Raw genomic sequence first — 26,621 nt, 5'->3', positions numbered from 1 at the left:
TTATTACAAGAAGATAGAAAGATCGATAAATCACGCGACATCTACGACTAACTATAACTTTTTCGTTACAGCGATTGACAACGTCGTCGTAAAACTTTTGAGCGTCTCGTAAACGCAAACGATTTACGATTAGTAGTATTGAACGGTCATGAAGAGATGATCGAGAACGATTTCATCGTGGGATACATCAAAAGGAAAGGACAAACTTTGTTCGATCTTTTTTTATTTGTAAAAGAAGAAGAAGAAAAAGAAGAAGAAGAAGAAGAAGAAGAAGAAAAAGAACAAGAAAAACAAGAAAGGAAATCGTTCAAAGTGGTCCAGAGTGGATGGAACATAGAATTACACTGATCGATCGATCGAAGTAGCAAGGTAAGGGTTAAAATTCTCTCATTTGAGAAAAAACATTCGACTTTTTTTAATTTTAATTTTCAAATGATTAATTTTGGCGAACAAAAATGAATTTAAAAAAGAAGGAGAAAAAGAAACGAAGAACGAGATGGATTAGAAACAAATTTCGTAGGAAATGCAAAGTAAGGAAAGAAAATGTTTCGGTAAAAGCGGATAGAGAAGAAAGTGTGTAAATAACACGACAAAACTAGTGTACTGTACTCGTAAAAGGAATACTTCCATTTTCATCGACAGGATAGCATATAAACACTAGAGAAGGAAAGACGCGCGTAAAATGAGCTGTTTGCCGGCTCGTTAGCACTACGCTCGGTTACGTTAGCTTAAGATCGTTGCCACCTTTCACGAATGTCAATGTCATCGTCGTGCGCGCGAGCGTGTTCACTGTCGCCGATGCACGGCTCGATGCACGCGACGCACGCAGACTTTCGATCTCTCGAAGATCGATGATCCGTTCTTCTTCTCACTCGTCTCTCCCTCTGAATTATTGTAGCTTATTTTTTAATTGTAATTAACGATTAAATGTTTTAACAAGAAAACAAAAGCAAACTAATACCGCTTCTTTCAATTATCATAAAAAACAATTTTCTTCTTACTATTATTATTAATGAATCATTTCCCAATAGGTTTTGTTGACCTGATTTATCGTACATAAGAAAGCGGACATAAGAACGCGAATCTTTGTATAGACGATCGTAAATCAAATTCATTGCATTGGAACTGTTCGAAGCGTTAGAAATCGCGATTTCATTGGTAATCCCTTCCTTCGTGACGCGACTCGTTAGATCGGCCATAAATAATTAAGACGCGTGAACGAGAGCGTTTCCTGAGAGCACATGAGAAGCGAGCACCGTTATCGAAAAAAAGAAGAAATAGAAAAATCATTTTAATAATAATAACTATGAAACAGTGATGGTCTTGAGGGAAAAGGGAGAAATCAATTTTCTAGCTCGTTCAACAACCATCAGTCAGATTAATAGGTATGTATGTACAGTGACACGCAAAAATGATCCTTGCAGTAAAGTCCATTTATTTTTACGTGAAGATAAAATGCAGAGAGGTGGAGAGAGAGAGAGAGAGAGAGAGAGAGAGAGAGAGAGAGAGAGAGAAAGAGAGAAAAGAAACAATTATTTTTACGAGTCACTATAGATTCTAAATGGTCAAAGTGTAATTAGCTGTCAGTTCGAGCCGTCAGCCGGTTCTTATAGATTGCTTAGAAGCAATAGGACGAAATCGAAATTGTTCGAGGAACCTTCGAGATGTAAAGATCATTATTCGGTCCTTAGTTGTAATCAACTAAGGAAGCGAGATATCTCCAAAAATATAGTATTTCCGTTAGGTCTAATGAAAATTCTTCATCTATAATAATTGGTCGGACTTAGTTGATAGAACTTGACCTTGTCTTTTCTTAGATCCACCGTTACTCAAGACGCCCGTTTTAGGTTTAGGAATGATAACTAGGAAGGTGTAGCGGATAGATAGATAAATTAGGAGTTGTCCGAAGCTTTAACATGAATTACAATATGGTTGTTGAAACATTGTTTCTCGATCGGTCGAATGTTTCGAATCGTCTTAATTCAAAAATATATACGTACATACACACGCACGCACACACATAAAATTAGTAACTGCCGTAAAGACCGTTATTTGATTTGTCCTAAATTCGGTTAATTCGTTGTATCAAATAATATAGATTGTCGAAAAACAAAGAGAATATGTTACATGTGGATGACAGTCCACCGACGGTAAAGATATCTAAGGCCATGAGAAGTGCCGCTATGTCCCACATAGAAGCTTCGACGGTGGACGATTCTGGGACGTCCGGTACGTTCAGTTATTATGTATCTTCCGGGACCGACGGTGTAATGCCGGCGCTAGCCTTAGGTCTTCAAGATTTTTTTGGCCCTTGTTCGATCTTCTTACCTCGGCGGAAGCTCTTTCACTCAAATAACACCACTTTCAAGAGCGGCTTCATGCTCAATTAATTTATATCTCATTCTTGTTTTTCTTCTTTCTTTTTTTGTAGAGTCCGATGAATTCGAGGTCTCGGTTAATGGTCTCGATGATGTCATCGTCAACATAGACTCAGGAAGAACATTAAATTTATCATAGAATTTCTATGTAAATCCGAAAGAAGCGTTAAATCGTTTATAGATCGAACAATTCTTATAGATCGAGCGTGGTAAACGACAAGTGGATTACTGGCACGCGTAGTGTACTTTTAAGAAAAATGCTCTCCCGCATTATCGTCCTTCTACGAGTAAAGTAGGTATGGTCGGAGTGCTGGAGTAGAACCGGCAGTCTCGAGAGCCGGTTCACCGCTCGTTCATCGAAAGCGAGCCAACGGGGAAAAAAAAAGTATTGTCGAGTAGCGTGGGCGACTGGATCGATCCTCATTCTATTTACTACATGGAATTTCTTCGAGAGTTCCGCGTTATATTCCGCGAACTAAGATTAACTATCGATGACGAGAAGGAACGATTAAGAGAAATGAATAAATTATGAATAAAGAAAACAAATTTAATTTTTATCGTAATTCCGTAAAGCATACGATTGGGTGGAGTTGAGAACGGTTAAAAAAAAAAAAAAAAGAACGAAAGAAAAAAAGAAAAATAAATAATCATAACGTCGAGAGAGTGTAAGCGAATTTTTTTCCACGATCTTGTAATCAACGTTCGTTCTCGTTATTCCTTTTAAAGATGATAGCATAGTCGATGAAATATCTAAGTATATGGTCATTTAGCATACATTGTATATCTAAGGTAGGACTACCTGTCGTGAGTTGGCCGAAGGTTATTCAACCCGTCGACATCTCGTAGGAACGAAGTAACGGGTCTGGGTAGTCTCGTGCAAACTAAACGGGGGACCCTCTACGCATCGGCTCGAAGCATCGTGCTGAGGCGCCTTCTGAGCTTCTCTCTCTTTCTCTCTTTCTTTCTCCTTCTTAATACACCGATTCGACTTTACTCGTCTACTCGACGTCCACCTCGAGTCAGTCAGCCGTGTACCATTGTCGAAAGATCGTCGACGATCTTAAAGACAGAGAATCACGATAAAGTTTCGATTTCTTTCATCGGTTTCTTCGTTTTTAATTCTTTGCTCGTGTTTCCTTTACTCTTTCCTCTGAATATTCTTATTCTCATTCTATTTTATCTCTTTCTCTTTCTCTCTCTCTCTTTCTCTTTCTCTCTTTCAATTCTTCTTGATCCTCTTTTGGCGACGATAAAACGAGATAAAAACGACAAATCGCACGGGAATTCACGCGGAAAATTCTTCTTTTCGTTCGTTCCGCCTCGTTTACGTTTCTTACGAATAAGTGTACGCGCGTTAACGATATTGTGCGACGGTGTGATGTACATTCGTGTGTCATTCTCGAGAGCAATTTTTTGATTTTTCAGGTAAGCCTTTTCTCTCTAACGCGTTCACGAAAGACGTTAAATCGTTTTTCATGTTTCTTGTTCTTCTTTTTTTATCTCGTTCATTTCACATAGATACACGTACTTCCAATCGTCGATGATTAGATCGACGTAAGATCAAAGAAAGTTTTTGATAAATTGCTGGTAAGATCGAGTGAAATGCAAAGCGTACAAATCGAATTCGCTTTTCCTGTTAGCAAAATATTCACTATCAATAAACACTTCCGAGATATTAGATATAGTTTCTAATTCTGAGATCGGAGAAATAGAAAGTAGTTCAATTGAGTGAACGATCTTTTTCTTTTTCTTTTCTTCTTCTTCTTTTTTTTTTTTGCAAATTTTTGGCAAAGAACTTGCTACGTGAGGATTTCAAGTAGAACGGAGACAATTTATATTGAATTCGGACAGCTGTTTTAGTCGTTGTGTTAACGGTACGTTGAACGAAGTAAAGAGAAAGATAGAGAAAAAAAGGAAAGAAATTTCAAATACTTTCCTACGATGAGTAATGAATAATTCTTTCTATCTTTTTATTCGTTCACGATCGTAGAACGTAGAAACGTTCGATGCACGCGACTCATGCAAAGCGAGAGAGGTCCGAGAAGAAGGATGACTGGTACCGTTACTAGACACGAATATGAACGAAAAATGCAACGGTAAAAAAGACATTCTTGAGCTTTGATCGACGTTCTTTTCAAGCGTTGGAATCTCAATAAAATCGTTATCTCTTTTTTGATCGATGATCATTTACCTTATTATCATAAAGATTCGGCGAAAGTCGATAAGAATCTAAACACCCTAATCATTTTCTCCTATCAAATCAATAAAAAATTCTAAACGCTCAAAATGCTCGGAAATGCTTATCAACAATTAACCCGTTAGCTGTGTATTACGATTATACTCAGGAAGATATAGCAATTTTTTATTTTCTGACGAGTATATTCGTCATGCGGAAAAAATTATCATTTATTTATTTAAATAGTTATTAAATAGTATAAAATGGAATAGTTTCGTACGATGAGAGTAACTAACGGATTAAATAAAAATTTCTGAATTGCTTACGAAGGAATACATGACTGAATGTTTGTACTGTTAGAAGAATGTTAGTCCGTTCTGTGATCATCTACGAACAAAAAGTAATTTTATTTGCTTAATATTGACCAAAACAAAGTGGCATTGAAGAATGAAATAAAATAATGATTACAATTTTCGTGAGCGATCGATCGATGTTCGTTGATAAATTTGACATGCGAGTGACGCCATCGAGACAAACGATCGAAACTCGAGAATCGAATACGAACGACCCCCTCGATCGAGACCTTAGTCGTTAAACTAGCTATAAAGGATTCGTATCGTGATCTAAACGACCACGCCGTTTCCTCCTGACCAAGATTGGAGAGGAATAAAATTGTCTTCCCATTGTCTCTTTATTCAAGCGATTGCAAAAACGAATTTGATAATTTTTCATAGCGTTCCTTTATTTTTTCGTTTCAGAGCACGAATTAGGATGGGTCTATCCAAGATCGTGTTGATACTCTTGCTGGCAGAATTCAGTCATGCCAGACCTCAAACAACCGGTAAGTTTTTTCAAGTATCGAATAAAAAGTTATTGTTTTGAGCCGTGAAAGTAATCAAAATTAAAGAAAAATGAAGAAAGGAAGAGAAAGGGAGGGGGAGAGAGAGAGAGAGAGAGAGAAAGGGTAACGAGTATGAGTTAGATTTTTTGAACAACAAAATAGACTACTAGACAATTAAATAAATATATGATATAATAATGATAACGTAAAAAATTATGCAAGATATCAAATTGTATAACGTAAAACATGAAAAGTTTAATGTAATTAAAATAACGAGATTAATACGATCTGAGAAGCATCCATATTCAATGAAGTAAGTTAACACAGACAGTTAAAAGAGCAAAGCGATTTCTTCGCCAATTAAGACGGGTTCTGTCACTTTCGATTGTTCACTCGTTAGAGGATCTCCCTCTTCGAAGGAAAGTTGTGTATTGTATTTTCTTTCTTATTTCTAAATGAACGATTATCCGTGCGCGCGTATTAATGCAATAAAAGTTTCGTTAGAAAATTTCTAATCGATACGCGACTCTCCTCTTCCTTCCTCGTTTCGAAAATTTTCGTCGAAGCATAACGATGCGTTACCTCACATCTATCGCCTTAACAAATCGACCGTATGCAGTACCTACAATTTGCATACTTCGCAACTTAGTATAGCTAAAGACTGGCATTAACAGGCTCGAGAAACACGTTTGATGACGTTAGTTGTATTTTCTTTTTGCAGAGACGGAAACGAGTTTACGACAGGAAATAACGACTGAGACGAGCAATAAGGAATGGAAACCACCAAGATCGACGGGAAAAACTACCGAAAATGTCCGTCGAGGTGACAGCAGGTATACGGAGAACTCCGGAAGTCGTAGAAAGTCTTACATTAACTATTATCGCGATACTAATGCTAGCTCGCCGTTTAAAAGTAGAGATAGTAGTAGCGGTAATAGTAGTAGTAGTGGTAGAACTAGTAGTAATAATAGCAGAGAGGTAAGTTCAGGATCGGTTGATTCCGTTAGGGGCTCGTTCGATTGGTCCAAGTTATTGAATACAGAAGGGTATTTTCGAACGAGTAATCTTACGAATGGATTTCCGTATCGTGCCGCTAAACTATTAGATATCGATAAACATGATAGATCGATTTATGCATCTCGTCGTTTGGACATCTCGAAAGTCGAAAAATTAGGTAAGCCGAAACACGTAGTAACCGGACTTGATGATCCTCGTTATTTCAAACTCGATAATTCTCAACGTAAAGCTTTGAATAATTCAGGAAAGAGAAGGCTCGAAACGAATGAACTGGCCTTGAACCAGAATTTAAAGTCAGAAGAACGAGTAGATACACTGGATAGCAAAAACGCAGCAGCATCGACTTATAGAAACTCTGTCAAGGTCAGGCGTCATGGTAGTACTCCTGTGCTTTCTTCCAACCGGTTTGATCAAGTCGGTGCTGTGAGGCATCTTGGGGATTCCAATACCATATCGAGGGATCGTGGGAATTTCGTTGCGCGATTGACGTTCACTAAGAGAGTTAAAAATGATCACGGAACTTTTTCTAAACAGAATGTTAATGACCTTAGCGAATCAACGAAGAACTCGAAATTGTCGACGAACGTTAAGAAAATTGTTTCAGTTTCTAAAACTGCCACGAATTCTCTCTATCCTTCGATTAATTTCATGAGGCAGGATGTTAACGTTGATAAACACGTTTCCCAGCTGGACGATCAAATTTTTGCTACTAATTCCTTTCTAAAAAATTGGCCGAACGATTTTCCAAAAGATGCCGAGGATCTTTATAATTACGACAGATACACGTCCTTTCCAGAGCAGGTTCAGAGTTTGCAAAATACCGATCAGCTGATTAATTCTAGCGGTAGCAACGATTCGAGTGTCCATCATCGAATACCTGCCATGCAAACTGATATTCAGGAAATCGTTCAGTGGATGAAGATTCCAGCGTTTACCTCGAATCAAAGTCAAATGTTAGAGGACGACGATTTCGATGGTCCCATCAGTGTAACTTTTAAGCCACTTTACGATGATTTCGAGCCCAATCTCTCTTTGAAAACTCCTCAAAATGAGAGTTTGAATCCTAGCGATGCTAATAATTTACTCAATGAGTTGATACACGTCTCGCCAGAATGGCAAACGTCCACGACGAATTATGATTTAATTCCAACGGCATCTTTGCCACAAAAGAAGCTCGGATACAAGCCTATTACTCAAGTAACGCAAAACACGGTCGTTCATATTTTGAAAAATGGGTCGAAAAAGTCTAACAGCACTTTGGCAGAGATAAAAGATCTTCGGAATAATTCCAAGCCTATTACTTCTATCCAAGCTTCTTCCGTTAGTTCGGAATCACGACCAAACGTGCAGTTAATGTTCTTATCGGAAAAAGATAAGATGAAAGAGAACGTAAAATTCGATGAGAATTGTCCTACCATCATGATAAACTCGTTCACCAAAGTAAATAATACGATTCAAAGTAAGGAAGGATGTACGGATTTGAATATCATCATTAATTCACACATTCTGAATACTAACGTGATCAAGCCCGCGGAGACTATCATCGATGACCCGAATAACGTGGATTCGTCTACGGATGAAAATAATAAATATGTAGGATCGATAGAAGATGCTTATTCATCCGTTCCAACTTACAATTACGAGCCTTCGCCAACCGCGATTTATAATCCTTCTTCTTACCAAGATGATTATATACCTCAGAAAGACGAGATATTTCAATCCGAAGTCTCCTCTGAACCTAACTACGTTTCTTCCGACGTCCCAACGCTTCAGGTTATCCAGAATACTCAAGTAAGCGTGACGAGCTTGAACGATCAACCTAATGACGTTGATAGTTCGATATCTTCCGAAACACTAGGCGAAACTTCACAAGGATTTTCTGATTCGGTTAATGGCGTTGTATCTTCTACGGGAGATCAAGGACAACCTGCTACTATTCTTACCGATCTTTCTGGAAATCAACAGGCAAATAGTAACGGTGGTACAGGTACTTTGCAAGCCGCAGGACTTTCAAATCCTCCTAGTTTGCCTAACGCAGCTTCTCAGTTGATCGGTAATCGTCCTTCCAGTGGTTCTATTTTAGGATCTGCTATCAGCAATGACGACGACGACGACGACGACGACGACGACGACGACGACGATGACGGCTTTGATTTATCTCCTAGTAGTGTTTTAGAATCGATAACCTCGACTTTCACGTATCTTTCGTTCTTCAATCCATTGAACTATAGCTTGTTCAGTCTAGCCGCGGCTCCTTTTGCTGCTATTGCTGCTGGTATCTTAGGAATAGCTGCCTTTATATTTCCCTGGACGATTCCAAGTGCCTTCGATTTTGGTCGATCTTCTGACTCTATTACGATCAGATTCAGGCCTAATCTCGATGAAGTCGTTAGACACTCCCTGCAAAAATACGAGCGATTGAACGAGTGGAAGAGTAAAAAAAGGAAGAAACGAGATCTGTTTTCTTTCTATCTATGATCAACTACTGGTATTAACTATTGTAGATATTTATTTAATCGATAAGTATAATATTAACTAAGAAGTAGATTGTAATCAGTAAAAGCATTCCTTTAATTGATAAGTTTAATGATAATTAATGACGTAATTTGACATGACAGGTATGTTTGATATCTCTTTGATAATTTAAATTTTTCTAGAGGAGTAATCGCATCGAAACAGGTCACACTGATCATCGTCATACGCAGTATGAATTTGTAATATGAATAAAATATTCCAAGTAAAAGAATCTTGTGATTTTATTTCAGTTCAACCGCATTGCGTGCGATTTCATTTTAACGTGAAATTAAAAGATAAAAGAATTCCCGAGATACTATAAATATAATTTATTCAAACGACATATCCCATGTCCTCATTTCCTTTAAATAATGCGGTAATACAGATATTATACAGTCGATTTTAACTATCCTTTTCCGTCGAAGGTAAGACCATTAAAAATCTAACGTCTAAGGCACGAAATACTGTCTTGTTATTCAGATAAAAATCGCTGATGATACCGAACGATAACGTTAATTATATAAGAACGATATGCGGGATAATATTGTTGTAAAAAACAATAAACTCTAACACAAAAATCACTCGCATGAAACGTAACGATCTCACACGAGATTTTCATTTCAGTGTTCAACTGACGAATGAAACGCAACGCCAGCTGAAAGATCTCCAGCACATCAACCAGTCGTTAAGAACGGTCGCTACGCAGTTGCTAAATGTAACGGGTCATAACGAAGGGGTTAAAGACACGAAAATCGAAAGGAAGGATTCGAGATTGAACGGGGAGAACGATGCGTCCTTCGTGAAGGAAATTAATGCGGAGATAAGTAATCTCGAATCGATGGGAGTTAATTTTGGTAGGCCTATGAACTCGAAATTCGGATATTTCGAGAGTAGTCATCCTGGTCAGGCAATGGTCATGACCGAGGAAGAACTCGAGAAAGAAATGAGTTCTACCAGGTTGATGGCAGGTTATAAGAATCATCCGACGACAACCGGTGGTATCTCGACATGGATTTTATTAAATCCACCATCGACGACAATAAAGAGTCTCACCGACAACGATCAACCTGGCACGACGAAACAATCTGAGAACGATGTAAGATATACTCTGAAGCCGATCGTGACTCATGGGAGAATAGAGGTAAAGAATACGAAGAACGAGCAAAAGGTAACGTCGCAACTACCATCGACTGCCTCGATAGAGAAAGTCATCTTTCCGAGTACGAAGAAAGCTGCGAATAACAGTACTTTGAAAAAAAGTAACGCTCCTGGTAATAATTCCTCGAAACAGGACGAGACCACTCAATCTTTGGCTAAGTTAGAAGCCATCGAAAGTACGACTTCCAAGATATCACGTACAACCGTTTCCTCTCCTGCGGACAATAAAGTAACGTCAGAGTCGACGTCTTCAACTGCGACCACAAAAAAGATTCAAATTATAAGATCGACTCTAAAGGCAAAGCCCACGACGACTCCTAGACCCACTGTTCCAAATAAATCTGCTACAACAGTAGTTAAAAGACCTCAGCAAGGCAAACCTAAGCCGTCTCAGACGAGAAGGACAACCGTGAAACCTGACGTATCGAAGAACGACAATTCCACCACAGCTAAGGTTGAAAAAGTTACTTTCAAAGCAGTGCCGATGATTACAACGCCGCGATCGAAGAACGAGATAACAGAGAAACCGATATTCGTCACCAAGATCAAGGCGTCCGTTCTAATGGACACTCAAAAAACTGCACCAATCGCAACTACGAACGTTGATGTTTCTACCGTTTCTAAATCGAATTTTTCGGACGCCGATCTAGTGGAGGTACCAATCAAGTCGAAACCTCTTGGAACGAGCATAAATAACGTCTTGAAAGTGCAACTGAAGAAGCCGATCGATGAATCTACTCAAATCGAAATAGAACCGATTAAAATGAACCCGCCGGTTTTGACCATTCAGAAAATGATAGAGAAGAAGCCTGACAACGATGTAACCGACATTGGCTTAACTAATCTCAATGGTTCTAGCATAGATTTGAAATTTGATTTCAATCCGGAGCTGACAAAGATCAGTACCGAAGTGGAGAGTTTAGCGGATTCAGTGACAACGTCCGCTCCATCGTCTACGACAACGAAGCGGCAGAGAAACTCGAATAAGAGGAAGAAGAACAAGATTAGACGCCGAAGACCATCGAGCACGACACCGTTAACATCGACCACGATTACAACGACTACTACGACGATAGCTCCTGTACCGATTGAAGAAATAAACGAAGTATCGGCCGAACCGATTCTTTTGGACAACGCTATTCAAGAATCGAAGATCGAGCCAGAATCCAAAATTACGAATAATATTACGAAGACGAAGAAGAAGCCGCCTCAAAAGGGAATCAGTACGCAGATCTACAATTTTCTTAGCAGAGAAGTAATGCCCAGTTTTGGGGTGATGTCCTTGCTCGGTCTTGGCCTGGGATTAGCTTCCTATTTTCTCTATCCTTTTGGTGGAACAATCACCCGAAGAAATTACGAGGTGGAACCCAATTACAAATATAATTTGGACGAATACGGCGGTAATTACGGACAGAACGAAGAGGAAGTTTTGTCAAAAGTTCTGCAAGGTATGACCAATCATGAGAATAAATTTGGTGCTGGATCAGGTGGGGTCAAGGATTTCGATAAAAATTACTATCGTTATCAACATTTTGACGGTGCGTACGATACTCAGTCGATAAGAAGAACGGATCAAAGATATCCTTTACCATCGTCGTCGCCCATTTACAAGCCAACGGAAAATACAGCGTCCGTCTTAAAGTATCGTAATACCGATTACAGATATTCCGAAGTACAAACTACACCAACTTACTACGATCCGCAAAAGCATAACGAATTTGTGGTTGGTCAAGATAGTACAGGAAATCGACAGTTCGTTGTCGGTAACATACCTAAAGAGTATCCACCCTTTACCGACAAACATCTTACTTTACCGACGTCCGACAAAAAGGGTCCCAACGTTTTCCACGAATCAACGGAAAGTGGCTTGACGCAATTCGAACGGGACATCGCTCAAGGTCTCAACTTTCCACCCAATTCGGTAAACGGACACGGATACCAATCGGAAACGCAAACTTTACGACCAGAGGATGGTTACGAGGAGATCGAGATAACGCCTACTGCCGTAGCCGTTGAACACGGACCTAGATCTTTAAAAATAAAACGTTCGATACTTAATAGAATGGACGTTAATCGTTCTTCCAGATCAAAAAGGGACTCCGTTATTCAAATAATCCCGTCAAGACACGAACTAGAGAAAGAACAAAAAGAAGAGGACTTCAGCAATGAAATTTTAGATATTATTGACTCTGCTTTACCTGGTAGCGAAGAGAAAAAAATAATAGATAACGAGGTTGACGATTTTCTTTCATATAAGAAAAAACTTCACGGGGAATCTCAACAGCATCATAAGGAAATAGGTTCGAGAAACGAGGTCCAAACCAGTGAGATTGAAAACGATACTAATTCGAACAAAAACCTATTCGACGACACGGCGCAGACCGTAGAAAAAATAACGACTGAAAAACAAATCGATAAAATAGAAGAATATTCGAGCAATGACTCTTTCGTAACTTCGACGTCTTCCTCGACGAGCGACGAGTCTGACACGACCGAACACGTGAAAGATATCGAAGAAACGACCGTCGAGTGGTTCGAAAATACAACGACGAAGAAATCGACCGAAGAAGAAGGAGGATTCAATATCTTTAGTTTTGTTAAGAAAGTAGCTGAAATTAAGTTTAGATTAGGCTTGACGATCTTGAAACACGCGAGCGAAGGTTTCGCGAGATATCTGGGACACGTGCAAAAGAGGATCAATGGCGAGGAATAGGATGGAACGTACGTATAACGTTGCCTTTCGAAAGTCACAAGCAGAGAATTTTATGTGATCGAAGACGCGACTAAATTGTATCGTCTCTTTTGATGTCTTCTCACACGCTCCAGCGTGTATGTTTTATTTTGCGATTGCGTAGAACCAGTTTTACACGTTCGTCTCATATCAGGCTTATCTACGCGAGATTATACGACCGATAAATAACTTAATGACGGCGAAACTATCGCAATTATTTTTCACAGTCGACTCGTCGATCGAGTTTCAGGAATATCTTCTAATATTGATATAACGACCGAGAAAGTATAACGATATCGAAACGATGTGTTCGCATCTATTGGAAGTAGATCTAGCTCGATTCAAACGTTGACGCTTATCACTGTGAAAATAACGAACGATGGTGCTTGGAAGTTAATCGGGAGGGAGGGGGAGGGGGTGGAATAACAGGATTTAGTCGTTTACATCGGAATTTTATGGTTTTAAAGGAAAAAAAGAAGAAAAATAAAAAAAAAGGTTTAAGTTACCGAAAAAATCGTAAGACACGTTTGAAAAGGTAATGGGGTTTTTTTTTTTTTACAAGACTGTCACCATGTTTATACACACACAAACATACGCGCACGCACACGTTGTTTTATTGAAAATTCACTTTGTTATGTTATTTCGATATACGTGTGTTTCTTCCCTCTCGATACGAGGATATGTAAAAATCCAAGTAGTAGAGTGTTTATTGCGTACTTATAAATAAATAAATAAATAAATAAATAAGTTAAAATAAATATTGCTACGCAGTATTCTGTGTCGTGTAAATAAAAATAAACTGTTGAAAGAAATATATATAAATATCGACGAGAGAGACATTCACTCGATATTTCTACAACATCAATGAATAAATATGTCGAAATAAATACGATAATAAATAGCAATAAATTACCCGAAACAATAATCGAACGAACTAATGTTTCATTCTCTCTTAGCTACGTAATCTCCGACTCTATAGGTCGACATTCATTAAAGAGAAGCATACTAAAGTGTTATCGGTCAGTCGGTAAATCGTAACCAAATGGAAAGTAAATATTGAATGTCCCCTGTAACAGTAACCCTAGTTTAGTATAATACCATACTGTTATACTTGTCATCCAATCTATTCAGGATGCAACAGGTGCGCTTTAACCGCGATCGATCCTACCCATTCACAATGTATGTACGCATTTTGTCTATACGTTCTAGCTAACGCATAATCCATCGATATCAATGGCTGTCTATATTCTCTGATCGTGAACGGAAAGTCGTGTTACGCTAGATGTGTTCAGTAGGGTGCATATATATATATGTGTGTGTGTACACATATCATGTAAAATACGGTAATAGTGACCTCGTTCGTAGAAACTATGTAGTCATTGAATGACACGGTGGAGATAGGCGTTACAGGACCGTTTGCCATAACAGAACTTTCATGATCAAGCGAGTGCAACAACACTTCCGTTCGTCGATTTGCCCCGTCGAGTCACGATGTTCCTTATAAAGTATATAACTATAGTATCGGTATATATATCCATAAATACTACCTAATTGTACCTGGAAGTCGTTTAACTAACGATCTCATCACGGTTTCAAGACGCGTGTAAACCTCCTTTCTCGTGCGGCATAAGAATTTCATCTACAATCGGAAATATTTTTTCTTCGAGCCCTCGTGCTTCTTTCCAAGATTATGCAGATTTATTCCAAGACTGTGAAACTTCCGTAATGTGTCCTCCTCCAACGTCAGATCTCGTTTCTTTCGTCCGAGCATCATAGGAATCATCATTGCCATAGTCGCCGGTAACATACCTGTTGTAAATACGATAAGATAAATTAGTTAGACGAGTCAAATAATAAATACAACAGTGTTTTCGATGACGAACCTGCTCCGACTGCCGCGAGAACCGCTGAACTCGAGACTTGACCCCCGTTCAATGTGTTCCTGATCGGTCGTTTTTTCAATATAGTCGGTAATGTTGTCGCTCTGTCTCTCTCGTACTCCTTCCTGCTCTGATCGACGCTCTTGAAGGTCTTCTCGACTTCTAAGAGACCGCCGTGCGACGTCGTAGTGTTGGTGCCGTTGATTGACGGTAACACCGTCAACCTGACCTAGGTAAGCCATATTTCATAAAGTAACTGTCAATAATCGACGGGATAAGTAAATCTATCCGTCAAACGGAAAAAAACAAAATACTCTCTGTTTACTTTCTAAATAAGGTATCATACGAGTCTAAAACTCGTGTTACTTTGCATGTAATCAATATAAGAAGTCATTTATCACTGACACGGAAAGAGATACTTAAGAACCGGTTTCGATATTAATTTTCGATTCAATTTGCACTTTGGAGGACTTATTAGCTTTGGATCGGATGTACGTATATATTAATTTTTCTATTACGTCTTTAAAATAATTATATTTTTAAATCTATTCGAAATATCTCTTTAAACTTCTAGCCTAACCTGTCGCTTTGATGTCATAACGGCAACGGTTGGATCGACATTCTCTTTGTTGATGGACTTTGTTTTATTTGCATTCAATAGTTTGACCAGTTCGGGATGCAACGTGTCGATCTTGATGGATCTCTGACGGGACTTTGAATATCCTCTGTTCGTTGATAGAAGAACCCATTGTCCATCTCCGTTAGATGGATGTGAAGGTGGATGATTATTACCGTATTGATAATGCGAGAAATTTGGTCTATCGCTTGGTCTCGGTCTGTCCAAGGATTCTGTTCTCGTTGGAAAGTCGTGCCAATCGTTGCTGGTCTCGTCGGCATGATTGTTTTCAGGATATCTGTCTAAAAAAGGATAAGGTCTAGACGATTGAGGTCTGTTGTTCCACGTGTTGGGAAAGTTGGTAGGCCTGTCGTCGGTTATAATATCGGTCGGCCGATGTATATTAGAAGGGTACTTGTCCCAAGATGGCTTCTCCGGTGGCCATTTTTGAGCTTGACTCGAAACTTGATCGTACTTGTCCGGATAATAAGAGGGACGAGAGGACGACGATGGTTTTTGCCATGGTTTTTCATTACCGTTCTCTTGCCAATAAGGTTTTGGCTTTTCGTGCCTAAATGTTTAAGTCAGTGTAATAAGTGAAAATTGTACGCGCGAAGATGATAAATCGTAGACACGATTAAAATGTTAAATTACCAAGGCTTGTTGTTTTCATAAGTCGGCCTGGAGGAATAATCGGACGTCCACGGTTTAGCCATGCTAGGTTTGTCCCATGGTTTTATCTCTGGCCAGGGACGTTGAGTACTTGGATTTGCCTGCCACTTTGAAATTTTACTTTTGGACCATGGTATCGCATCTAGCGTAACCCAACCATTTCTATCGTCGTGAGAGGTCATACCATAATACTTATTCCTTTTCAATGTATCATTCAAAATCTCACTAAGCTAAGAATAAAAACGAGAAAATGAAAAAAGGAAGATAAAGATGTTGCTCGTAGAACTTATTTCTTGAAAAAAAAAAGAAAAAAGAAAAAAAATGAAAGAAAGTACTTACCTTGTCCTCGTTCAAAGTAGAATTAATAGGATCCAAAGTGGATTTTTCATCGTCGAGTATAGTAGTGGAAGAATCAGTGGTAGACTCGTCGACTTCGAGAACGAGCGGATCCACCGTGGGTTTAGAGAATTTCAACGGAAGCTTAAAGTCTTTCTCGGTAGAACTTTTAATTTTGTTGGCGTAGTCCTCGAGGAACTTGTTGAGTACGTCGGGATTGAAGGTGGACGTCTCAAAAGTATTCCGTCTGTCATATTCCAAGCTCAAGGCGTCTCGAATCATTCTTTCATCGTTGTTTCGTTGATCGGATAACGGGCCTTGAGTCATAGCGATAGGTTCCTGAGGTACTCGAAGATTCTCGTTCCTGGTTTTGAACAATTCGGAGGCGTTGGTCCTCATTTTAACAAAGTATCTGGTATTGCAATAGGAACCTTCCAGGATGAAGATTAAAAGAAGTAAACAGATCGTTCCGTTCGTGATCGCCATCTGTAAAAAAATGATTAGAAAATTTGTAGTCTTTTTCTGGGTGGAACGTTTGTCTCCGATTAAATCCTTGGTAGTCCACTGTCTTTCACTGACCGTGTCGATATGATGTACCGAATTACACGATGCCTTCCAACGTAGAGATGTTTAATTACATGAACAAGGCGAATCGTTGTCGAGTCTCCAAGTGAGAACCCGTTATCGTCGGCGGCCACGGCAACGTGCACACTAGTAGCAGTAGTCAGCCAAGAGGAGCAGATAGAAAGAAGAGTAACAAAGAACGACCTCGCCTCTTCAAGGTCCGTGATGGTTCTGTTACTGAGAGGTTGGCCTCGTTTGCTTTTAATCCAGGTCCCCACTTCGAATGTACTTGGTCCATTTTACATCTCCTTCTCGACCTGGCTGTTAGATTTGCTTGTCCTTGTCTAGCCTGGTCACCGAGGAAACGGACTGGTCTCCTCTCTCCTTCTTTTTCACATGTTCTAACTCGGCATTTCTCCTTTCCACACTCGTCTTCTTCCACATCGTCGACGATCATTCGAACAATAGGACCAAGACGAAGACAAGGAACGATCGATGAACCGATAAAATCCAACTGACCGGAGTTGTACCTTATCATCGACGAACGATATCCTTGCAAATAAGTTTATACAAGATGTATTAGGGACGTTTATGTCGGTGTATTTTATCGAGTGAACTTGAAAAGACCGTACCCTGTCTCTGGCACGCGGTGAAAGAAGAAAGACATTCGTCACGCACTAATTACACCGGTCACCCGTAACAATCACGCATCTTCTCGCGACATCTTCGTCTTCCTTAATCTTTCCTTTCGAATAATCCTTCAATTAACTGTCTAAAATTTCTTTGTCCTCTTCCAGTCCAAATTCCAACTTTCGCTCGTTTGTACGTGAAAATTGCTTCGTGAAACGAAATTAATTCTTCCTTCTGTCTCTTATATAGAAATCATTGTCCAGCGAAGCTAGAGAAATTGGTTTAATGTTTCGGTTAAATTGTATGAGTATCGACGATAACATCGATTTAGGACACGACGGAAGAACGGGAGAGAAAGACAAAGAAGGTTGATGGCGATTTTCATGGTCGGTAAATTACCAATTTGACCTCCTTCGATGTACGCACTATCGTCGGATCATCGTCGTCGTCGTCGTCGTCGTCGTCGTAGTCTATGGGGAAGAGAAGCAAACGTCGAGGATTCAAAGGAAAAATCGGTCGTTTGATGATTTTTTCGCTTTCTCGGCCCAGAAACCTCAACCTCACTTTTTTGCTTGTTTCTTTGTAGCCTATACGCATACTTACAATTCTAACTCTTAGGTCTCTTTATCGTCGGCATCGAGTGAAACGCGAACGAAACTACTTTTGACGTTTTACGATCGAACGATCACATTGATTTTCATGAATTTTTCTTTTTCATTCAAATACGACGCTAAAATGCAAGTTATATATACTTACATATATTTATTGCTAAACTGTGTTACATTTTTATATATATATATATATATATATAATTGAAGAAAGTATTCGAAATAGTACAAATTTTCTTAAAATAACTATAATAACTATCCCTTTGAGTTCGACGGTTCTACATAATGATTTTTCTTGCTTCCGATTCCGATCGAACGTCGTGCGGTTTGATGGCCTACTCGAAACCGGAATTGGGTTGGTCGAAGCCGCGAAAACAACGACGACGACAACGACGATGACGACGCCGACGACGATGAGGATGAGGAGAAGAAGGAGGAGGAGGAGGAGGAGGAGGAGGAGGAAGGAAACGAAAAAAGGAAACAAAAATAAGAAAACAAAATATAAGAATAAAAGAAAAAAAAAAAAACGAAGAAGAAGAAGAAACGAGCGGCCTTCCCATGCTCCGCGGCGAATGCTACTTTCATTGTCGGCTATATTTCTATGAGAGGAGAATCTACCGTATTAGATATTAAACCGAGCATACACCATACCGACACCAACCATCCCACCCCCTTCCACCTCCCTTTCTCATCTATGTGTATTCGTACACGGTGAAAAGATGGGAAGAGAGGGATATGATGATACAAGCTAGCCTGGATATTCTACGAGCTTCACGCATCGACAACGAGTTTCCAAGGAAAGTACTCCTCGCGATAATTGCATGGTTTTACCGTCGTGCTACGATCTACGCATCACCGAGTTATATGTACATACATAAATAGATACGTACATATGTATGTATATATAATATATGTATATAATATGTATATATATATATATACATGTATATATACAATATATATATGATATGATATATGTATATATAATATATATATGTATATATATGCAGATACACACATATATATACATGCACGAAGCAAAAGCCTGTCCATCTCACGAAAAACACGTTAGACCGGATTCGAAATGGTCTAATTATTGTTCTTACAAACCTGCTAAGAATTCTTATACGATTGGAAGATGTCACGATTGGAAGATAGCGAGATAAGAGATCGTTCGCGATTAGAAATTATTCGTGTTCGTTATTATGAGAGAATTTAATGAATCGACGGATGATAGGTTACATTTGTTTGCAGTTTAAACTCCCGACATAAATGAATTTCTTCGGGTGGTATAAAATCTTTCTTTTCCTTTGATTTTTTCTTCCTTTTCTTTTCTTTTTTTTACTTTTTCTTTTGTTTCGAATGCTCTCTCTTACAGAGCGAAATAATAATTTCACGGAAGACGAGAAAGAACGGAAGAGATGGAAAGACTTTCTAAGTTGCGTTTTATCGGCGAGCGGCGAGAGTCGAGTGACCTTATTTCGTATACCGAGGTCACTCGAATAGATACATCTCCACCCGATTGTACGCACTAAGACGACCAAGTCATGGTGGAAAATTCGAAAGAGGAAGAGAGAGAGAGAGAGAGAGAGAGAGAGAGAGAGAGAGAGAGAGAGAGAGAGATATCAATCATCTCGTTGATTCCTTATCGTAAATCGCATGATCAAGCAAAAAATCTTTAATCGCGAGAAAAGAAATCAAAGCCTTTAACGAACTGACAATCTTTCTAGATCTAAGAAAGAGATAGAAATCGATGAAATATTCTGTCTATAAAGTTGACACAGTACGCACTATGCACTACGATGCAACGTTTATGACAGCTAACACCTGCTGCCTGAACTAAACGCCATCGCGCTTCTTTGTCGTCGACAATTGGAGTAAGAACGATGATTAAGAGATTAGAGATTTTTAGAAAACGTTCAACTTTACGACAGAGTTAAAGGCAAGAAACGTCGAAGACAAGGTTTAGTCGGGTCCTGTCAAGTAAAGAGAAGAGATTCTTACCTGAAATCGTTGCTCTTGACAACTGTTCGAATCTCGAAGGATATTAGAGACATGGCTCTTTGTGTCAAAAGTTTCTTTCTTATCTACTTATCGATCCTTGCTAACGTTTTGACCGAAAATACAACGAAATCACCCGAAGAAAATAATTCTAAATCATTCGAAGAATCAACAGAAGATAATCTACCTCACGAGGAAGATTTTACGACAGAAGCAACGTTATTTATCGCTACGGAAACTCATGAAAATTTGCTCTCGACCATTGTTCTAGAAAGCGATACTGAAAATATTACGGACGAGTTTAAACCGAGCGTTCATCTCGGAGAGATCGAGGAACCAAGAACGAAGAATAATCCCTTCAACAACGTGCACCACGTCAATTTTGAAAACAATCTCGACGTGGGATCCCATCAGGATGATCTTCGAAACGTTAAGCAAAGGATTCTTTACGACGTTAAGGAACATCAAGACGGTCGTATTCTGTTCGATGACGATAAAAGAAATTTTCATATCAGAAAGTATCAACAAGTTTTACCAAATCACGAGACGATCCAGCCGTTACACGTTACCGTCACGCAAAGTTCAAGGTCGCACTTGGATAATTTCGGCGAACAGAAAGTTATAAGCGATCATACGTTCCTACAGAATCTCGAGAAACCGGTATACGTCGAGGAGCACACATCGATGATATTTGAAAAACCTATGAGATTTCCAAACGAACTTCAAGAACATTTACCTCTTGGTAATGGGAACTTCGATGACAAGAATACGTTTTATTTCGTGCCCGATTACCGTCTAGTGCCGAACCAAAATAATTATTACAGCGTCGAACAACAAGAAGGAAATTACGGTAACGTTCAGAAAGCAAACAATATGATGGTTTATCTCGCACAGCAACACGAATACACTACACTTCGCAAACAACCACATTATTACTATTATTATTATCAACCTGTAGGCTATCAGGAAATGGACTTTTTAGGTGAGCCAAAACCCACTATACTCTATCCCAAAGAGCACAGGTAAGATAAAGGAACGCGAGCTTATTAATAGAGTATATAGATCTACAGTTATACTTTTTTAAACGTTTATTCCTTTTTTTTTTTCTTTCTTTCTTTTTTCCATTAGAATTTCACCATGGAGAAAGATTATTCATTTGATCGGATCTTTCTTACCATGGGGATTGTTACTGGCAGCTCTTGCTCCTAACGTGATCAAAATTCAAAATACGACGTGAGTAAAGCATCGGACGTGATTTCATAACGATTCACGGAATCTGTATTTTAAGCAAGGACGAATTCCTACAGGGATCCAAACATCGTTCTCTCAAAATTGAGAGTCGTTGACCTGCCGATCGAGCATAAGCAAGCGAGGCTGCTCGATGAACAGCGAGCGAATGTTTGCGAGGAAAGATCGATATGCGAATTGATATTGGCAGGTGGTAAACCACGAACGAATATAGTGCAAAACGTTCTTTGGAATTTGGCTATTAGGTACGTACGATTAGGGTAGGATCGGATAACATTTTTTGAAATATTTCCAACAGAGAGTATATATATATATATATATTAAATTATTTTATTTTTTACAGATCTAACGAAGACACGGCAAGAAAAATTGGTCTCCAGGAAATATTTGAAGCAGTGAAAAAGAAGAGTTGCGCGACGATCGGTTGTTAAATCTCGAACGAAAGAAGGAAGCGAGTATTGTGGCTGACACAAGCTATTGTTTCCTCGACTCCCTCTCTCCCTTTTAATCGCTGAACTCAGAATAGCTATTGTCTTTTCAAAAGCTCGCGCAAGATAATTAGTTTTGTTTTCATTCTGACTGCGAAAGTGTGTCCTTCGAAGAGTAAGGAAAGGAAGAAAGGTGAAGAAAATAAATATAAAGAGGGACGAGAAGATCGTTTGAAGAAGCATCGGTATTATTATCATCGGTATCTCGTTCGAGAATTCGTCTCGTGTATGCACTCGTCTCGTCCTCGCAAGTGAAAGTAGTCACTGAGTATATAAGTGGGTCAACGCTAGTCCATTCTGGACCATCGTTCTCGCTCGTGAAACTCAGTCATTTTTTCCCTTATACATATATATTTATATTCGTAAAAATATATTGCTCGATTTCCAGTAATACGTAATTACATTAATTTGTCATTGCACAGATGTACGTATTTATCTTTTCTAAAAAACTGAAAATCAAATAGTCCATTTTTGATAAAGTCACGAAAGATAATAATAAACGTATATTCGTTTTACGACGAACCAGCAATTTTTGTTATGATTTATGTTCGACACCTGCCAGGAGAATATAGAAAATCGTGGATTAGACGTGGATTAAATGAACGATGAAACTTTCGAAAAAAAAAGAAAAGAAGAGGAAGAAGAAATATCATTCGAGAATTACGAAGGAAGAGAAGAATACCGGATGGGAATCGTATTTTGGGTCGCAAAGTTGATTTTCACTTCGAGGAATGCGTAAGAAAGGCCGCGTAAGAAGACAACAGCGCGTTGGATCGCTAAACCGAGATCGATTAGTTTCTTCTTTTCTCTTATTCTTATTTTTCATGAGAGAGAAACAAAGATATTCGCGATCGATCGCATCGTCGATGTCGTTTTATTTTTTCTTCCATTCTTTTTTCTTGTTATCACGATATTCTTTTCCTAAGAACTAATCGTGCGATATATGTTGGGAGTTTAACGAAAGTGAGCCACTTTTTATGCGGGTTCTACTTTAGAGTCGAAAACGACCATACACCGATTACTCCTTAGAGCGGATCAACGAGATCGCTCGTAAAGTATGGCTTAATGATTTAGAATTTTTCTGTGACAGATGTTCCTAATCCGTTCTTCTGTATCGTCATAATTTACGTTTAATACGAAATCACGTGATGTCACATCCAATTATCATCATCATCATCATCATCATCATCATCATTATCATGATCGTCGTCGTCGTTTTCGTCGTCGTCGAGAGTGAGAAAAAGAGATAAAACCGTGATAAAAACGTCACAGAAGTTAGACGAGTTTTCTTAAGAGAAATCGTGCTACGATATTACGAGTAATTAAATCGACGAGAACAGTATGCGTGTAATAAAGAACTGGGAGTAACTTGCATATAGTAAATCAAGAAACATTCGAAAGCCGAACGTACCTACCTACTCCGTAATAGTCTCTTCTTCATGAACTTTCACGTTTATGCCGACGTTACGACCCTGCTGTTACTTTGATGACATTGTACAACGACGACGTCACGGACGTCTCGATCGTGCCTTCCTCGTTAACGTGAGTCGTTTATTAACGAGTAAAGATTTAGGAACGTTGAAAGGTATCAACAGAAGAAAGTTAAACGTTCGAGTTTGCTACTTAACGTCATCGCTAAAAGACTTTACATCCTAATTAAAAACAGAAATTTCTTTCGATCATTTTTTGACATAAGTATGATGACGCCGCGTAACGTTGACGATGATGCGTGGGCATTACAAGATATGTCAAGGAAAGCGAGTGTGTAAAAGATGCCGAACGATATTGGAAAACGTCGTCGACGAGGTCGTCCAAGCTGAGAATGAGTCGTAAGTAAGTAAGTACGTGCTCATAATCGTTAACGTATCGTATCATCAACCTCGACGAGAGAAAAGGCGTCGAATTTTACTTTTTTTTGTCTTTTTTTTTTTTTTTTCTCTCAACGAACGAGTCTTACATAAACTTGTAGAATATTCAAACGATATCCCATAATAACATGTCCCCCTTAACTCAAACAAATTGATTCCTTTTTTGATCTTGGAGATTTCGAATTGGTCAAGCCGTCGAGATTAGATACGATCAATTAGAGTTTAACAAGCTTTCGACAAATTTACATTGATTTTTATATGATCGTTATATCGAAAGTCGGTCGTTGACTTTACATTTATATCGTATAAAAGAGAAATTCGTTAATCTTGCGAATGAGATCTATGAAACTTTTTTCTTCTTTTAATTTTTCGTTCCTTTTATGAAAGATAAGAGAAAATAAAATTGATATTCTTAAAAAGTCTCTTCGAACGGTGGAATCGAAGAAAACGTGAGAGGAGGAAGAAGAGAGATTAAAAGGATTAGTCGAGAGTTTGAAGATCGTGACTGAGTCTTCAAAGGAACTTGACTCTCTCTCTTTCTCTTTCTTTCTCTCTCTCTCTCTCTCTCTTTCTTTCTCACGTTCGTGCGTTGCCATGGGTCACACTTACCTACTGATCCATATTACCTTGTTGCATTTCCGGTGTTCACGATATCACTCGAGAAATCGAAAGGCCATATGTATTTTGCTTCCCGGAAAAATTCATAGAGCCACTTTCCTCTTCGTGTATCTCGTGTGTATTCTCCTCTTCCACCTCCTTCTCCTCCTCCTCCTCCTCCTCCTCCTTCTCTTTCACCTCTTTCTCCTTCTCTTCTTTCTTCACTACTTTGCACGACTTTCGAAAAGTGAAAGTCGACCTGCCTTTTTTTCTCCTTTTCCTCTCTTTCTCTCTACTCTATCCTAAATAGAAGACGAATTAGAAGAAGTATTTAAAGAGTATTTTGAAGAGATATTATTTACGAATGATATTAGGAATGACTATAGAACGAGTCGTTTATCGCGAACGAAGAGTTTCGAAAGAAAATGAAAAAGAGGAAAGAGAAAAAAGAGGGAAACAAAAGAAAGAAAGAAAGAAAGAAAGAAAGAAAGAAAGAAAGAAAGAAAGAGAGAAGGAATATCGAAAAGAACAAAAGATTCCTATCTAATTATACCACGATTATAATACTATAAAAGATAGGGAACAGAAAGGTTGTGGGTGGAACGAAAATAGGTGGGCCACAATTGTCATCGAATAATACCTTCGCGTCTTCCGGTGTCCTTGGAAAGTGAAAGTGGTACGTTCGTTCTTTCATCTCATTTATCTTTTTTCTTTTTATCTTCTTTCGCGATTAAATGCAAATTAAAAAAGGCTCGAATAGTATTCCGTAGATGATTGCGGAATTGTGTCAGTTTATGGAACGAAACGATACGAGAAATCTTCGGTAGGAGGTCGAGGGACACGTGGAGAAGGTTACACAGGTGTGCATCGTCGTCGTCGTCGTCGTCGTCGTCGTTGTCGTCGTCGTCGGTGCTGAACGATGGACTTTCACTGGCGGGTCTCTGAACCCGAGACTCGAATTTTTCGTCTCTCTTTCTTTCTTTCTCTCTTTCTCTTTTTTTGCCTCCAGAATCGAACGTTTCTTCCGGCTCGTACGTGTTCGTGAACTTGAAAAGTTAGCTCGGACTACCTGCTCGAGTTTCACGTACCGGTTTTGGAGTTTAATCATCGAACGGATCGTTCCTAAGAAGAACATTAAACGAGCTTTATGATGTTCGTTAAATTGGAACACATTTGGTTCGCGATTCGTACGAACATTGTTAATATACCTTAATTAAACTCGGATCGATCGATCGTAATAATAAGATCTAAATGTTCGCTGAAAAGAGAACGGTGACACGAATGTTCGCATAATATTTACCGATATACCTTATATCCAAGGTAAAATAAAAAAGTGGAACGTCTCGATATACGACGTAAGAGTCAATAATAATAATCCATACCGTGTAATCTTTTTAACCTTAACGGGCTAAAATAAAATCGAATACGGATCGGTATACGCTTACTTTCCAACGTGATCCAGATCGGACGACTCGCGGTATATGACTCGGACCGATGGCTTAGAAAATCGAGGCGAGAGACACGTTCAAAGTCAAGCATTGTGTTCGACGATCCGTGGATGATCCTTATCGTATAATTTTCTTTTTGCAATTACGAGCATTAGGATGACTCTAAAACCTGATCCTAATAAATAAAGTCCGAACGAATTAAGATCGTTGTGTGTCGCGTCGATCGAATAAATTCATTTGAATTATTTCGTGCATGAACGAGTGCGTTTTATAACGATCCCAAGTGGTATGCTTCGATGGTAAGAAAGAGAGAGAGAGAGAGAGAGAGAGAGAGAGAGAGAGAGAGAGAGAGAGAGAGAGAGAGAGAGAGAGAGAGAAAGAGAGAAAGAAAAGATGGAACAAGGATCATAATGGATCTTTAATCTCGTTTGATCTCTGATATAACAGGAGATAAGAATTAATCGATTGTACGTTTCTAATCGATTCGTTTCATTGGATGTTATCTACGAAGAGTCGTAATTCTATTTCTTTCTCATAGCAATTTTCGTAGATAAATTCATTAAAATTTTTGTTTTTTACGTTCGAACGTTAAACAAGACGCGCGAGTTGATGCTAATATTTTTGCGGGAGCAAATTTCAAGGATATCTTTTAAACCAGAGACGGATCTCTCTTGTCTTTTTTTCGTTGACCCCTTGTGGTTCTTTTTCTCTCTCCTTTTGCCGTCCATATCGTCGTCATATGTCATCAAAATGTGTTAAAAAAAAAAGAAGAAAAAAAAAAGGTCTAGACGTACGGTAGCGTATGGTTCCGTCGAACGACGGAAAAAGGCGAAGGCGAAGGCGAAGGCGA

The 26,621-nt window shown here is 38.9% G+C and overlaps 3 protein-coding genes across 9 annotated transcripts in view; 2 read left to right on the top strand and 1 right to left on the bottom strand.

Moving 5' to 3' along the window:
* Positions 1-13,749, top strand: part of LOC122627796 — a 14,436-nt gene extending 687 nt beyond the window's left edge. Inside the window, exons 2-5 of one of the 2 annotated variants that reach the window (XM_043809343.1) lie at positions 72-369; positions 5,313-5,395; positions 6,117-6,228; positions 9,551-13,749. In XM_043809343.1, the coding sequence (XP_043665278.1) occupies positions 5,326-5,395; positions 6,117-6,228; positions 9,551-12,797 (3,429 nt within the window). In that variant the 5' untranslated portion in view covers positions 72-369; positions 5,313-5,325 and the 3' untranslated portion in view covers positions 12,798-13,749. Of the gene's footprint in view, positions 1-71; positions 370-3,395; positions 3,804-5,312; positions 5,396-6,116; positions 6,229-9,550 lie in introns of those variants that run through there. The other variant, XM_043809342.1, reaches the window with a different exon arrangement.
* Positions 8,648-24,473, bottom strand: LOC122627814. Of its 6 annotated transcripts, none has more exons than XR_006326930.1 (7): positions 16,899-17,983; positions 16,323-16,805; positions 15,966-16,213; positions 15,276-15,882; positions 14,699-14,924; positions 14,363-14,624; positions 8,648-8,812 (listed from the first exon to the last, which is right to left on the bottom strand). XR_006326930.1 is itself a non-coding variant. In XM_043809382.1 (7 exons), the coding sequence occupies exons 3-7, from the start codon at positions 16,803-16,805 to the stop codon at positions 14,455-14,457; spliced, it is 1,734 nt and encodes a 577-aa protein (XP_043665317.1). In that variant the 5' UTR covers positions 16,899-17,781; positions 24,336-24,473; the 3' UTR covers positions 13,245-14,454. The 6 variants fall into 6 exon arrangements, 3 of the variants coding, with proteins under 3 accessions (XP_043665317.1, XP_043665318.1, XP_043665319.1); XR_006326931.1 differs by having other exon boundaries at positions 14,373-14,624; XR_006326929.1 differs by lacking the exon at positions 8,648-8,812 and adding an exon at positions 13,245-14,312 and having other exon boundaries at positions 14,373-14,624; positions 16,899-17,789.
* On the top strand, positions 20,177-22,166 carry LOC122627567. Its single transcript, XM_043808757.1, has 4 exons — positions 20,177-21,144; positions 21,251-21,355; positions 21,430-21,615; positions 21,714-22,166. The coding sequence occupies exons 1-4, from the start codon at positions 20,177-20,179 to the stop codon at positions 21,799-21,801; spliced, it is 1,347 nt and encodes a 448-aa protein (XP_043664692.1). The 3' UTR covers positions 21,802-22,166.
* Positions 24,474-26,621: the final 2,148 nt, after the last annotated feature.

The sequence above is a fragment of the Vespula pensylvanica genome, chromosome 3 (genome assembly GCF_014466175.1).
Source record: "Vespula pensylvanica isolate Volc-1 chromosome 3, ASM1446617v1, whole genome shotgun sequence".
NCBI lineage: Eukaryota > Metazoa > Arthropoda > Insecta > Hymenoptera > Vespidae > Vespula > Vespula pensylvanica.
Note: the sequence above shows the minus strand (reverse complement) of the source record. Positions and strands in the feature narration are given on the sequence as shown.

Bases quoted from the DNA above. Each gene is read 5' to 3' on its own strand.
- LOC122627814 (XM_043809382.1), bottom strand. From the start codon at position 16,805: ATGGCGATCACGAACGGAACGATCTGTTTACTTCTTTTAATCTTCATC. The intron at 16,214-16,322 runs GTAAGTACTTTC...TTTTATTCTTAG, and splicing joins CTACTTTGAACGAGGACAAG to CTTAGTGAGATTTTGAATGA. The intron at 14,925-15,275 runs GTTAGGCTAGAA...TGGCTTACCTAG, and splicing joins TTATGACATCAAAGCGACAG to GTCAGGTTGACGGTGTTACC.
- LOC122627567 (XM_043808757.1), top strand. From the start codon at position 20,177: ATGGCTCTTTGTGTCAAAAGTTTCTTTCTTATCTACTTATCGATCCTT. The intron at 21,356-21,429 runs GTGAGTAAAGCA...GAATTCCTACAG, and splicing joins ATCAAAATTCAAAATACGAC to GGATCCAAACATCGTTCTCT. The intron at 21,616-21,713 runs GTACGTACGATT...TATTTTTTACAG, and splicing joins CTTTGGAATTTGGCTATTAG to ATCTAACGAAGACACGGCAA.